Below are 16,562 nucleotides of genomic sequence, written 5' to 3'. Positions count from 1 at the left end.
ACTAGCGTCGTTCATTAATACTTGGTTGAGATTTCTATGCCGAATAACACGCCTTGAATGTACTCTAGAGTGGCAAGCTCTAGAATACGCGTGACCACAGTGCAAGCCGGAAGAATTTTCTTTGACGAAAAATCCCCCAACCAGAACGGGAATCGAACCCGAACACCCGGCATGATAGTGTGGGACGCTAACCACTCGGCCACGGGTGCACATGTGCCATGTACTTTTTGGCAAACTTGGATAGTTTCTGCTTGCGAATCTCCTCCGGAACGCTGAATTTGTCCTCTGCGGAGAAGAACAACAGGCCCGGCAGCTGACGAAAGTCCGCTTTGACATAGGTTTCGTCGTCCATTACCAGGCAATGCGGCTTCGTCAGCATTCCGGTGTACAGCTTCCAGGCTCGCGTCTTCCCCACCATGTTTTGCCTTTCGTCGCGGTTAGGAGCCTTCTGAACCTTGTATGTACGCAGGCCCTCCCGCTGCTTGGTCCGCTGGACGAATGAACTTGACAAATTCAGCTTATTGGCGACATCCCGGACCGAACTTCTCGGATCACGTCTAAACTGCTTAACTACGCGCTTGTGATCTTTTTCACTGACGGAGCATCCATTTTTACCGTTCTTCACCTTCCGGTCGATGGTTAGGTTCTCGAAGTATCGTTTTAGTACTCTGCTGACCGTGGATTGGACGATTCCCAGCATCTTACCGATGTCCCGATGTGACAACTCCGGATTCTCGAAATGAGTGCACAGGATTAATTCACGACGCTCTTTTTCGTTCGACGACATTTTTTCAAATTTACGAAAAACTGACAGTGAAGCATGGCCAATGTGATCTATACACTCTTATCTGATTATAAGCGAAAACTGAAGATATAATTCCTAAAAATTAAATTTCTACAGCGTTTTTTCCGTGATGCAATTTGATGTGACACACCCTTTAATTAACTTGAAATATGTTTCAGAAATCTCTTTTGTGAGAATTGCGACTTCCCCTTCCCCTATTTTCTCCCAAAATGCTTGTCGTTTATTGGTGTTTCTTTATGTAGTAGCTTCATGGTTTAAAATAACGTAAGAGTAATTTTGCTTAAATAATAAAATAATTCAAGGTTATCCACAGAGCTTGAATCTTGATTCTCAATTGTTGTTACATAATTTCATCTTTTTTGTCATTATCCTTTGTACCAATTTCGTTTTCGAATTTGCAGCTTTTTTGCCTTTTTCGGTTTTTCAAGTTTTTCTTTCTGCTTCATCCGTTCTTCTTGTTTCCTCAATTTAGTTTCCAGATTTTTGACGTAGAACTACGTCTTTCATTAGGGGGGCCAAATCAGAAAACAGGTCACGTTTTTATGAAATAAAGTTAACGTTAATAACTATTTTTGCCACGAACGAATTTTGGCGATTTACATATCAAATGAATCGGAAATTCCCTAAGATTTGTTTGATATGCTATACATTACAATCCCATAGTCTGTATATGGTTTAAATTAATGAAAATTGAAAGCATTCCCATTTCCTCATATATTTGTTCTGTCCATTTGTGTGTTTTCCGAACAGAGCTTTCAATAACGAGCAACTTATCGACGAGTAACGAAGGGGAAATCGTAAGATGTAAATTATCCGTGAACAAAGGAAAAGAAGAAGAACGAAGGGGAATATTTGCCTAGAGTATAAACAATGGATCTCGCTGAGGCAAACTTTCATTCTTTGTGAGGAGTCGACTGAACAACATCGTTGCTGGGGGAGCTGGACGGATCATCATCAGGACATTAAGCATTTCAAGCTATTATTACAAAGTGTCCGAAATATGAAGCTGTCCGAAATATGATTCAGAACGGTATATAGAGCAATTTCACGCAAAATCAGCCGAGAAACAGCAAATTTTGACGCGACCCTCTTCGATTTTGTTGAAACTTGGTACACATAATGGGATTTAAATTTCTACTAATCTTTCAAAAGGGTGTTTTCGAATTAGGGGGAAATGGGAATTTTCATCAATTTAAACCATATACAGACTATGGGATTGTAATGTATAGCATATCGAACAAATCTTTAAAAAATCCGATTCGATTGGTATGCAAATCGTTAAAATCCGCTCGCAGCAAAAATAGTTATTAACGTTAACTTTATTTCATAAAAACGTGACCTGTTTTCTGATTTGTCACCTTTAATGTAAGACGCAGTCCTACGTGAAAAAACATTTCAAATGTTTGGCTGTACAGGTACCATCATACCATTGTACAGGGTTTTCCTTTTCGGGCTTCCGAAAGTATACAGCCCTGCGCTGACAACCGTTTGACATAGCTGTCAACCAAAGCGTCATATCGTTAGTTGAATGTCTGCCATTTTACAATATGGATCGTTTTAGCATCGCACAACGTGTTAATTTTGTTAAATTATACTATAAAAATGATGAAAAACCGGCAAATGTTTTTCGAGCATTACGGACGGATTTTGGTCGTCATGGACGGCCTACAGAGCACACAATCGCTAATGTAGTGCGTAAATTCGAACAAACTGGATCCGTAGCGGATATTGTGAAACCTGTGCATCATCGTAAATGTGCGTTCGGCCGAAAATATTGCTGCTGTTGCTGCCAGTGTGGAGGATGACCCGAATGTTTCGATTCCACGGCGTGCTCAGCAATTGGACTTGTCAAACACATCATTGTGGTGAATTTTGCATTTGGACTTGCACCTACATCCATATAAAGTCCAACTGGTACAATATTAGAGCGTGGTGACCATGGAATGCGTCGGGCATACGTCGATTGGGTGAACGAACAACAGCAGCAAAATGCTGAATTTTCGCATCAAATTTTCTCCAGCGATGAGGCACATTTCGAGCTCGGTGGCTATGTGAACACCCAAAATTTCCGTATATGGGGCTCAGAAAATCCACACGTGATTGGATTGAGAGGCCATTGCATCCGCCAAAAGTCACGGTTTGGTGCGCATTATGGTCTGGTGGCGTCATCGGGCCGTATTTCTTTGAAAATGAGGACGGCGAGACGGTAACTGTGAATGGTGAGCGCTATGGCCGCATGTTAACCGATTTGTTTTGGCCACAAATTGAAGATATGGATACGGATGACATGTGGTTTCAGCAGGACGGCGCCACGTGTCACACAACACGACTGAACATGGCCATATTGCGAACGAAATTTGAGGGACGCATAATTTCGCGTTTTGGTGATGCCAATTGGCCGTCCAGATCATGCGATTTGAACCCGCTAGACTTTTTTTGTGGGGTTATGCGAAAGACCGTGTCTATGCCAACTCTCCGCAAACTCTTGAACATTTGAAAGACAACATTCGTGAAGTTATGACCGAGATACCGCCCCATATGTGCCGAAAAGTCATCGAAAATTACCTGTTCCGGATCAAGGTGTGCGAGGAAGCCCTAGGTGGACATTTGAATGATGTTGTATTTCACACATAATGGCATAAACCAAACTTTAATTTGAAAAAAAAGTTTCATCGAAATTCGAATTCTAAGTGTGTTTTATTTCAATTTACAATTACGGAATTTAAAGTTGGAAAACCCTGTACATTGTACCGCATGTCAAACTGACAATCAGAAATTTGACCAATTTTCACCACATATTTCGATGGAAAAGGTTTTTATTTAGCGTCCAAACTATCAAACACAACAAACAAGTTTCTAATCTGAGTTATTAACTCAAGAGAAAATCAGTGAAAAGAATATTTACCAAGTATTTTGATTCGGTTTGTTCATGCTACCCACCCACTATCCGTCTATGGCGCTGCGCTGAGTCCTTCAACTCTTCCTTGACGTAGGTTTCGCCGTCCATCACCACGCATTCGAACTTTGTCAGCATCGTGGTGTACAATTTCCGGAATTATGTTCTTGTTTTATTTATCGTTGCGATTTGAAGTTAGGGATTGCATTACCGTGCCAAAATTTCAATAACCGGTTATTCGGCAATGGAAATTTCATTACCGGTAAAACCGGTAAACTATCGGTAAAAATACTATGAAATAAAGCATTTTCTTGAAGAAAGGCGTATTTGCCTCTTATGCCCTCTGTACGAAAACTTGTCAGAGCGCTTTCATTTTCCAATTTCATTAAGTTACGAATGATTTCAAATGCCTGCTTGATCAATGCAGTTCGTGATGTTTGATAGAAAACGCCGAAGTCATCATCAATTGTGTCACGACCACAAGCAGAATGATTATTAATATACGCGAACAAATCTGCAATTACGAAACGTTTTCTTGCAATCCTTTCAATTCGGCTGCGAGCAGTTGTTTCGAAATTTCTGATAATTGCTCCGATAGCTGTTCTAACATAAATTGCAAACAGACGTCAGCTTCATAAAGGGTGCAGTTTTTCAGGCACAGCAGTTCAACAGCTACGAATATTGGTTCGAGGACACCAACCAATTCCTTTGTCGCTGTCAGTTCTTCATCACTGAAGCTTATTATGTGTCTCGTCTTCAGATCGAGCGGTTCGGCAATGAAAAATAATGTAATGAATATTACCGGTAAAACCTGCTGGACAAGTCAAGGGTAAATAACATCCTTGAGAAACAGGAACAATCCGGGACATCCAACTCGATTCCGTTCTTGCTGCGACCCAACTTTCGGACAATCTCTACCAGATCTCTTTTGGCATCCTGGATTTATACGGGTATAGCATCAACGTTGCCGCTAACTGCACGGTGCAGTGTAAGATTCTCGATCGGAGTTGACTACCTTTGCCTGGAGGTTTGTTTGGCCGGAACCAGCTAAAACCAGTTCTTTTGTAGGTATTGTACGTACTGCTGATTCGTCCAAATTGAACATCTGTTCCGGAAATTTCAACACATTGGGCAGCGCTTTTTCCTCGAAATACTCATGGATTCCGTGAAACCAGCTCCAGATTTGTCGCTTGAAAACAGTTACACGATGCTTTGACAATAAGCTTGGCACTCGTTTTAATAATTCTGGATGCCGTTTAATGAACCCATTGTTTCATTTACGAGCCGGTATACCGTATTTAAATGTGGAATGAGCTGATTTTCTTACTTAATGTACTACGCTTAACAGTAGTCTCTTTGTGTCCACGGGGAATCCAGCTTTTGCTTTGGCTAGCAGCCATTCAAGTATTCCTGCTTCTTCCGTGGCATCGAGAACGGTTGCTTTTTCATGACCTGATCTAGAATACTTTCCTAAGACCTTTTCACACAGTGTTGAATACGGAATTCCTTGTAATTTAGCCGCTTCTTGAACGGAACATTTGCATGCATTTCTGACCAGCGTTTGTTTTACTCATCGCAAGATAGCAAATGAAATCTGTTGGGTAGAATAAGGAACAAGTATAAATATGGCTGTCCTTGTTCCAACCATGTTCATTTTGGTGGTAACCGATCGAATTTGCATTGAAGAGATGTGAAAAAACTATTAAAGGGTGTGTCACATCAAATTGCATCACAGAAAAAACGCTGTAGAAATTCGCCCAGTAGACCGATCCTTTTGAAAATTTTAGACAGTAAAATAAAAACTATTAAACAACTTTTGGCATTTTCTTTTTATTCATACTTCGAGCCCAAGCCCGTATGCTCGCACCTTCCTCTTTACCCCGTCCATAAGGTTCTGTACAACGTCAGGTTGTAGTTTTTTTTTGAACAGAAATCCATTTTCTCTTGAAGTCCGCCTCCGATTTGACAACTTTTGGGTTCTTCCGGAGGGCCTGCTTCATAATCGCCCAATATTTCTCTATTGGGCGAAGCTCCGGCGCGTTGGGCGGGTTCATTTCCTTTGGCACGAAGGTGACCCCGTTGGCTTCGTACCACTCCAACACGTCCTTTGAATAGTGGCACGAAGCGAGATCCGGCCAGAAGATGGTCGGGCCCTCATGCTGCTTCAATAGTGGTAGTAAGCGCTTCTGTAGGCACTCCTTAAGGTAAACCTGCCCGTTTACCGTGCCGGTCATCACGAAGGGGGCGCTCCGCTTTTCGCAAGAGCAGATCGCTTGCCACACCATGTACTTTTTGGCAAACTTGGATAGTTTCTGCTTGCGAATCTCCTCCGGAACGCTGAATTTGTCCTCTGCGGAGAAGAACAACAGGCCCGGCAGCTGACGAAAGTCCGCTTTGACGTAGGTTTCGTCGTCCATTACCAGGCAATGCGGCTTCGTCAGCATTTCGGTGTACAACTTCCGGGCTCGCGTTTTCCCCACCATGTTTTGCCTTTCGTCGCGGTTAGGAGCCTTCTGAACCTTGTATGTACGCAGGCCCTCCCCCTGCTTGGTCCGCTGGACGAATGAACTTGACAAATTCAGCTTATTGGCGACATCCCGGACCGAACTTCTCGGATCACGTCTAAACTGCTTAACTACGCGCTTGTGATCTTTTTCACTGACGGAGCATCCATTTTTACCGTTCTTCACCTTCCGGTCGATGGTTAGGTTCTCGAAGTATCGTTTTAGTACTCTGCTGACCGTGGATTGGACGATTCCCAGCATCATACCGATGTCCCGATGTGACAACTTCGGATTCTCGAAATGAGTGCGCAGGATTAATTCACGACGCTCGTTTTCGTTCGACGACATTTTTCCAAATTTACGAAAAATTGACAGTGAAGCATGGCCAACGTGATATATACACTCTTATCTGATTATAAAACCAAAGCTGAAAATATAATTCCTAAAAATTAAATTTCTACAGCGTTTTTTCCGTGATGCAATTTGATGTGACACACCCTTTAAATCAATGCAGCGTACCTGTATTCTTCAGTTTTTATTACTTTTCGGAGATTTTCGATCGTTTACACTTTGTAAATTGATAACTACTGTGGAAAACAACAAATATGGCGAATGACAGGTCGACGAACGATATTGGCTTAAATTCATAAAGTTAAGCGGAACTAATAGTACTTGATTGCCAATTTTTCAAATAATTATAGTTTTGCAAGTATACACAAAAATAATTTATCAGAAGAAATACGATAACTAGTGTGAAAAACAGTAGTTTATGTCAAGTGAGTGGAATCATGCACTGGCTGGTAAAAGGGAGCTCCACGGTATTATGCGAAGAAACTTGAACTTCCATTAACATATTAAGGACCGGGAAGAAATCTGTAAGACATACGCCTGGGACCGCACGTTTCGACTTGTGCGAAGTTAGCGGATAAAAGTTTTTGTTGCGTGCAAGTTTCTGCTCAACGTCTTGCTGGATTTAATGAATAATGAATTATTTCTGTTGAATAAATTGATTATTTATCAAGTAACAACCTTCAAAATCATGTTCATTAGATAGAGAATTTAATCATTCATCTTTCCACATAATTCTTTTTTTTCTTGATCGTGACAAAGAAAAGTTATAGACTGAAACGTGAGCATGGCAAAATATACAGAAGTTTGAAAATCAGAAAAAGTTGTTCGAATAGCGTTATCGAAGTTATTCGATAGAGAAATATTTTATCTATCTTCGAGCCACAATTATATTAATCGGAAAAAGGTCTGAGAAAAGTTATAGGCCAAGTTGTATGGGAGAAATTACGTATTTAAGAGAAAATTGAAAAAAAGTTATTTATAAGGACCCAAAACACATTCTCGAGATAGTTCTCATTCAATATAGAATATTTTCATCTATTTTTAGCAAAATTTTTATTGGCCGGAAAAGATCTAAGAAAATTTATAGGCCAAAACCTATACAACTTGTTTGGGAGAAATTAATTAATTTAAAGAAAATTTTAAACATTATTTGAAAGAACACAAAACACATTTTTGAGATAATACTCATTGGATAGAGAATATTTTTATCCATCTTCAGTCAAATTATCGTTGGCCGAAAAAGGGTCTGAGAAAAGTTATGGGCCAAAACGTAGACAAGTCGTAGGCGGCAAAAAATAAATTCAAAGGAAATTGAAAAAAGTTATTTGGAAGAACCCAAAACACATTTTCGAGATAATACTCATTCGATAGAGAATATTTTTATCTACTTTTTTTGATTTTCAGACTCTGTATATTTCCCTACGTTTCAGTCTACCGGCCTGATTCTACGCGGCGTGTGAGGTGAGATGACAATTGTCACATCACCATCACGCAACTTTCCTCACTCTATTCCTACAGTCGTATCGGATGCCGTGAGAGGTTCATTTTATGTATGTGAGAGGATGAATAGCAAGTGACAAGGTATTCATTCTGCTGGTTGCCAAATCAGATCAGAAATGCCACATTCGCACATATGTCTACGAGTTTGCAAACATTTAACTTCTGTCACAACCTTTTATTCCTGCTGTAGGCTGATTGAAATAGTGACAAAACATTATTGGTTCCAAATGATAAACGAAACTGGCCAGTTTTGCACACACTAGCACATATTTACAGATATTTCAGATTTTCATCGTATAAATTGGAGAAATCGTTTGTTTGTTTTGATCGTAATTGCTGCTGCTCCCTACGTACTCAGTGTTTAATTGTTACTCCGGCTCCGGCACCGATGTTTACCACGGCTTCTGGAATGGATATGTAGTTCGGTGTTGATGGCTCGCTACTAGATAGATTAAACATAACACCCATGTAATAGATATATTGTAGAAAAAAATAAATTGATTTCACATAATGGAAGGATTTCCGGAGTGTTCATTCGCCCGATTCGTGAAATATGTTACTTGATAAACAATCTACTTATTTCAATTAAAATAATTCATTATTCATGAAATTCAGCAAGACATTGAACAGAAACTTGCACGCAACAAAAACTTTTATCCACTAACTTCACACAAGTCCGTAAAGAAGGAACGCGAAAACTAGAAAACTCGTGAGCGGTCTGTAAAGTGTTAAGTTGAGGAGTATCGTGCTTTAAATGAGATTTTTTTTGTTCGACGGTGTTTAGCTTGAGCTTGGGTAGACTGCACACTTCGTAGTTGCTCTCCGTGATTGACCTGAACCAACCAAATTGCACAAAGAACACACAGAATGACGCTTGGGACTAGCAAATCATTCTCGTTGTGCAATTTTCGGTGATTCGAGCTTTAAATGGCCAATAACGACGCCGGCCACGTCCTTACAGTCACCAGGGAAAGGGAAGGAGCGTTAGTATGATCATCGCCGCCCGAAGGCCAGAAGGGTCGCTTCTATAGCGTGGTTCCCTAGCGAATATCATGGAAGGGATAGTTGTTAGTGGGAGAGGTAAAAATCAGGATTCACTGTGGTAAGTGATGTGATTATGTTAGCGACTATCGTGACTATCGATCACTCAACGAAGTGAAATTCACTTGTATTACAACGCGCGACATAAATTACCTGTTTGGAAGTACACGAAATCAGATTGGGTGACGACCCTATGAAAAAATTGACAATGCAAATTTCCGCTGATAATAGCGAGACCCGAAATTCCAAACGAAGTGGTTTCACACGCTCGAGTGCTTGGGTCAGCGATTAAGACCCTCCTCGATGCAATAAAATGCGCCACAATGTAGGGAACATTACGAGTTCCAAGAAAACGCGACAATTAAAAACAAGTATAATGTTCGGCAGCGATAAGATCGAGAATACCATATCGATGCACGACGTCGCATCATATTCCATAGACGGGGCATTCATCGTGGCGATGGTGATCGCCATCATTTACTACCATTGGAGGAGAAACACGAAACGACTGCGCGAACTGGAAGGGGCGCAGCGGAGGATCCGACTCGATAGTGTGAATGCTGTATAATCAAAATAATGCGAACGCTGTATAATCAAACGCACATTTTGTGCTGACATGGAGAAACAAGAAACACCCAAGTGACCTAAGCAATGTAAAATTTAAGGAAATACAGTTCAGTCTAAAACCGACCGTGAAGGAGTTAGTACTTAGTCCGAAAGCCGTGTTGGGCCACTATGGCCCAATACTAACATCTTAATTTTAACGAACAACATTTGGTGACCCCGACGTGATCGCACTTCGAGCGATCACGGACTCGCGAAAGTAATCGATTCTGATAAGTGAAGTGACATTCTCTCCGCGCGCGAAAAAGTGATGCCATTGCATGGCTGTATAATCGGAAAGTGAAGTGACATTGTCTCAGCGCACGGAAGATGTTGCGCCATTAAGTGGCTGAAACCAAGAAAATGAATCTCCCATTCGCGGGAAGTATGGTGTGCCACTGCGTGGCTAAAAATTAACAAAGTGAACTTCCTACTCGCGGGAAGTATGCTGCGCCACTGCATAGTTATTACAATGCGCCACTGTGTGGCTGAAAATTGACAACGTGAATTTCCCATTCGCGGGAATCATAACATGACACTGCGTGACTGTGTGATCAATAAGTAAACTTCGCCCGTGAGCGAAGCACGGTGTGCAACTGCGTGGAAGATGTGTGATAAACACGAATTATTGTGACTGATGTGAAAAATTTGTAAAGATGAATTCTCGACATTCCAACGACCTACTGTATTCCATGTGCTACATGTATATGAGGGATACGGAGGAGAATTTGAAACAGGACCCGCGTCGTACGCGGGAAGAAGCTGCAGCGATAAAACTGATAATATCGCACATGTTCAACTTGGCGGCAGGAGCCGCGGTTATAAACAGATACGAAAGCAGATTTACCACTGAACTAAATAGATCGGCCGAAGCCATAGCCGACTATTTAGACTGGAGCATAATCAATGACCCAGCTAAGTATTTGAGTCAATCAAACAAGTAAAGCGGTTAGTAATTATCAAATCAAATAAACATGACGACAAACGAGGACGATGCCGTTGAAAGCTGGAAAAAGCAGCTAACGGCACTGGAGCAAAGCATTGCTCCGATTATCAAAGACGCATGCAAATTAGCAGAAGACGACGACGAAGTCGAAACATTACTAGTGCAACAAGAAGTACTAACAAGCTTGTACGATCAAGCTTGTGCAGTGATACTGAAAATTGAGGGCCAAACGGGGCCCTCCAAGAGACGGGATGCTCTCCTCCCCGCATATATCAAGTCCAGAGCCAGTTTGGCAAAGAGAATACGGCATGCGCAATCACAGACGAATGAACCGAGTCAGGATGAAGGTTCAAGGCAAGTACTGGATCAAACAATGATCACCGGCAATAGCAAGGCCGATTATTTACCCCGATTGGAGCTCCCGAAGTTCCGTGGGTCAGCCACCGAGTGGCTATCGTTTAAAGCCCGCTTTGAGAAGCGGATTGCGACCCTAAACGAGGATGCAAGCAAATACGCTTTCCTGGCGAAATGTTTAGAATACGAGCCCGCTCGTAACTCCTGCGAAGCACTCGAGAATTCAGGAGTGCCTTTCACTGAAGCCTGGGCCAAACTGGAAGCAAGATTCTACAAGAAACGAATCGCATATGAAGGTTACTTTTACACTCTGCTGAAAATTAAAAGGATACATAAGGCATCGCAAAGAGCGATACTAGGACTGATCGACGCTGTCGATACACTATTGTCCGCCACTCGACAAATAGCAAATGAACAACCTGGCGAACCAGATTGCATCGCCAATGGGTTACTAATATGCTTAGTGAAAGAACGATTGGATGAATCAACACTTTCTAAGATTGAAGAAAAGTTGGACCTCCAGCGCATTTATGTTTGGAGCGAATTCAAAATAGAATTAGAGCGGCTGGCTAACCAGATGACTTGCAAAGTGGCTGCCGAAACGGCACACTCTAGTCATCGACCCCAGCCGAAAGTCGTAGCAGCAATCGAAGGCAAAGCTGCGACCACCAAAGACAAAAGGGAAGCACAGCGGTGCTACGTTTGTCACAATGAAGGACACACAGCATTTACGTGTCCTAAATTCACGAAAATGAGCATCCCAGAACGATGGGAAACTATCAAAGCAGGGAGGCACTGCTTTAATTGCCTCATACCTGGGCACTCAACGAAGGAGTGCAAATCACAACGGAAATGCCAAATATGCAGCACGAAGCATCATACACTACTTCATCGTGGAGACTCTCCCAAGGGGGACGAGATCCAACAATTGCATCCCGAGAAGGATGTCAATCAAGCACAAGCAAGTTCAACGAAATGACTAGCTCAGGAAGAATACGTCTTTCTGGGCACAGCCATAATTCATGTTAAGGGTGAGCAGAAATGGCACCCTCTTCGATGTCTACTTGATTCAGGGAGTCAAGTAGAAACAATCACAGAAAAGGCTGCTCGAAGCCTAGGAATTCCGCAACACTCGGTAAACGTAACCATTAAAGGAGTTAGCGGACAAGCACATGTTAAAAGGGGTATCAAAACTGTGATAGCCTCTCACGCAAGCAACTACAATGAAAGTTTAGAATTGATCATAGTGCCAAAGATATTGGACGATCAACCAAGCACAGCTATTGATGAAAAGGGTATACGGATACCAGAACAATTGCACCTTGCCGATCCCCAGTTTTACAGATCGAATGAAATCGACATTCTCCTCGGAGCGAGAATATTTTTCAAAATTCTAATGCCAGGCCGGCTTAGCGTAGCCAACGGTCTTACGTATCAAGAGTCCAGCTTGGGCTGGATTGCATGTGGGACGCTACGTCACAGCAGCCCATCAACCACTGTATTGTCTGCTACAAGGTGTAGCAGAAATGAATTCGAATTCCCACAGGACGAAATGGCCAAACTCATAGAGAAGTTTTGGCGTCTTGAAGAAGCGTGCTTTCAAGACTGGGAACCAAAGCAACATGACGAATGCGAGGCGGAAAGTCACTTCCGCACAACGTTAGAGATCGCTCCCGACGGGAGATACATTACACGAATGCCCCTACGGGGGGAGCCGTCATCGTTAGGCGACTCTTATCAACAAGCATATAGAAGATTCACATCGCTTGAGCAAAGGCTCAAGCGGAATGCAGACCTGTACAAAGAGTACAGGGCATTCATGAATGAATATGAAACACTGGGACATATGGTACCAGTCACCACAGAAGACTTTCACAAAGTAAAGTATTTCATCCCTCACTCGTGTGTGGTGAAACCAGATTCAACATCCACCAAGGTTAGGGTGGTGTTCGACGCAAGTGCAAAGACGTCAACCGGAGTATCCCTGAACGATATACAAATCGTGGGACCAACCATTCAAAAGGACTTATTTGATCTGCTAATTGATTTCAAGACGCACAACGACGTGCTAGTAGCAGATATTGCAAAGATGTACAGACAAATTCACATCGCATACACAGACACTTGGTTACAATGTATTTTGTGGCGCGACAGCCCCAACGATCAATTGAAAGCGTATAGACTGACGACTGTCACATATGGTGAAGCGTCTTCATCATTCTTGGCCTGTAGGGCACTACACGAAGCAGCTGAAGATTATCGGTCGGTAAATCCGAGAATTGCCGACACCATTCAACGATCGTTCTATGTTGACAATCTAATGATTGGAGCGTCCAACGCAGATGAACTGACGGAGACGAAACGAGAAATAGAGCATGCATTGTCACTTCATGGATTTCCACTTCGAAAGTGGGCATCAAACAACGCAAGCGTACTGGAAGGAATTCCAGAGAAAGACTTGGAACCATTGATCCAAGTTGGTGACCAAGAGGTCATAAAGACATTGGGGATAGCCTGGAACCCCAAAACAGACGTGTTCCAGTTCATCAGTACGAAAAACATAGGTGAAACATACGAAGCGCTCACAAAGCGACAGATGGTCTCGAAGATTTTGAGACTGTATGACCCAATCGGATTGATACAACCTGTAATCATTACAGCTAAAATATTGATGCAAGAATTGTGGACTTATAACGTCAGCTGGGACGATGATGTTCCAGACCAAGCACTAAGCTCATGGAAGAAGTTCGAAGCTTCATTAGTGGAGCTCAGCAAGATAGAAATACCTCGGATGTCGACTCCGAGTCATACGATCGCACTAGATTTACACGGATTCAGTGACGCCTCCGAAAAGGCTTATGGATGCGTCATTTACTTACATGCAATCAACTTAAAAGGAGAAGAGAGTACGAATCTCTTATGTTCGAAATCGAGAGTGGCGCCTTTGAAGAAGGTCACTCTGCCCCGTCTGGAACTCTTGGCGGCGGCACTTCTAGCAGAACTAACTGCTAAAATAAAGAGCATTCTGGCCGGTCGAATCTCGTCGGAATATTACTACAGTGATTCACAAGTAGCGCTAAGTTGGATCAAATCTTCAAATACACGTTGGGGAACCTTCATTAGAAATAGAGTGCAGAAGATACACTCCACCACGAATCCAGAGCATTGGAAATATATATCTACGAAAGAAAATCCGGCTGATATGGTTTCGAGAGGAATTCCAGTCAGAAAATTACGCGAAGCAAAACTAGAATTTTGGTCACACGGACCGGAATGTATACGAAGAAGACAATATTATCTGCAGAGCGGCTACGAATACACTGCTGCTGCAGAACAGGAAGAGATTAAAGAACCAATAACACGATTGGTAGCAGCAACAGGAAAGGCATGCGAAGACTTAATCGCAAAATACCCGCACCATCACACTCATGACAAAACAGTAAGACACTTTGCATGGCTGTGTAGAGCCATAAACAATATGAAGAAGGTCAATAAAGACACAGGCATCAGAAACGAAAAGAGATCGGGCCCACTCACCACCACTGAATTGAATGAAGGACTAACACTCGTAGTCCGAATTATGCAAGCCACTATTTATCCAAATGAAGTAGCGGAATTACGAAAAACTGGGAAGGTGCCTACGAAAGGACCTTTCCAGCATCTCAACGCAATCGTCAGAAATGGAGTCATACATGTCACAGGGAGACTCCACAATGCAGAAATGCCCATCTCACAAAAGAATCCAATATTGATTCCCAAATCGCACCCATTTTCGAGGGTAATAATTCAAAAAATACATGAGGATAGATTTCACGCCGGAACAGATCTGGTAATAAACGAATTTCGACAAAGATTTTGGATGAGGGATCTCCGAAGGACCGTACAAGGAGTCATTCAACGATGCATCTTATGTGCCAAAGCGCGGCCCAGACGTTTACAGCAACGAATGGGACAACTGCCCTCGCCCAGGGTAAATGAATCAGTAGCGTTCACTCACACGGGAGTGGACTTATGTGGGCCATTCGAAGTATATCTCAATCAAAAATCGAAATGCAAGACCACAGCATATGCTTGCATCTTCATATGTTTTGCGACCAAAGCAGTTCACCTAGAAGTCGTCGAAGATCAGTCGACGGCAGCGTTCATATCAGCACTTCTCCGTTTCACATCAGTGAGGGGAATACCCGAGGTTATTTACTCCGACAATGGGCGGAACTTTGTCGGGGCCAGCAGAGAACTCAATCGTTTACGAAGAATATATAACAATGAAGTTTTTCAAAACAAATTAGTTGATATTGCGGCAACTCACAGAATAAGATTTTCATTCATTCCACCCCGAAGCCCCAGCTTTGGAGGACTTTGGGAAGCGAACATAAAGGTAGCCAAGCGGCTCTTTAGTGCAGCGGCCAGAGGAGCACAGCTAAACATCATGGAATTGCAGACACTGTTCTACCAAGTGGCCGCAATAATGAATTCGCGACCACTCACACCTGTTTACACGACGCCAGATTCACCGACCGCGATCACACCCGGTCATTTTTTGATAGCACGCCCAATGCTAGCCGTGCCCATCCCTACGCAGAGTAAGGATGGAAGCAATCTCACAACCAGATGGAAACGAGTACAATCGCAGCTCGAACAATTTTGGAGAAGATGGAGAGACGAGTATCTCCACCAGTTACGTGATTATGCAAAATGGACCAAGCAACAAGCCAACGTTAAGGTAGGCCAAATCGTATTGATCGGAGACGATCACCTTCCCGTAGCAAGGAGGCCTATGGGAATTGTCACACAAATACACCCTGGAGATGATGGAGTAGTCCGAGTGGCAGTAGTGCGAACCGCTACCGGAATTTACAAACGCAACGTGCGAACACTTGCTCCTCTACCAGTCGAGGAGCACACCATTCAACCCATTATAGAAGAGTATGACAACACAGCTGATAACGAACAGCAATCTCAAGCCGAAGCAATCGAACTAGAAGACGATCCCCCTCCCCAAGCACCCCAAATGATTTGGGACGGTAGACTACGCCCTCGTCCCAAAGGGGGGAGAAAATGGAAGTACACGAAATCAGATTGGGTGACGACCCTATGAAAAAATTGACAATGCAAATTTCCGCTGATAATAGCGAGACCCGAAATTCCAAACGAAGTGGTTTCACACGCTCGAGTGCTTGGGTCAGCGATTAAGACCCTCCTCGATGCAATAAAATGCGCCACAATGTAGGGAACATTACGAGTTCCAAGAAAACGCGACAATTAAAAACAAGTATAATGTTCGGCAGCGATAAGATCGAGAATACCATATCGATGCACGACGTCGCATCATATTCCATAGACGGGGCATTCATCGTGGCGATGGTGATCGCCATCATTTACTACCATTGGAGGAGAAACACGAAACGACTGCGCGAACTGGAAGGGGCGCAGCGGAGGATCCGACTCGATAGTGTGAATGCTGTATAATCAAAATAATGCGAACGCTGTATAATCAAACGCACATTTTGTGCTGACATGGAGAAACAAGAAACACCCAAGTGACCTAAGCAATGTAAAATT

General features: G+C 42.8%; 1 protein-coding gene across 1 annotated transcript; it reads left to right on the top strand.

The window, feature by feature from the left end:
* Positions 1-12,552: 12,552 nt before the first annotated feature.
* On the top strand, positions 12,553-16,098 carry LOC129773938 (uncharacterized). The gene has a single exon (XM_055777614.1). The coding sequence runs from the start codon at positions 12,553-12,555 to the stop codon at positions 16,096-16,098; it is 3,546 nt and encodes a 1,181-aa protein (XP_055633589.1).
* Positions 16,099-16,562: the final 464 nt, after the last annotated feature.

Source organism: Toxorhynchites rutilus, chromosome 3, assembly GCF_029784135.1.
Source record: "Toxorhynchites rutilus septentrionalis strain SRP chromosome 3, ASM2978413v1, whole genome shotgun sequence".
In the NCBI taxonomy this organism is placed as follows: domain Eukaryota; kingdom Metazoa; phylum Arthropoda; class Insecta; order Diptera; family Culicidae; genus Toxorhynchites; species Toxorhynchites rutilus.
This window is presented reverse-complemented; position numbering and strand designations above follow the sequence as displayed.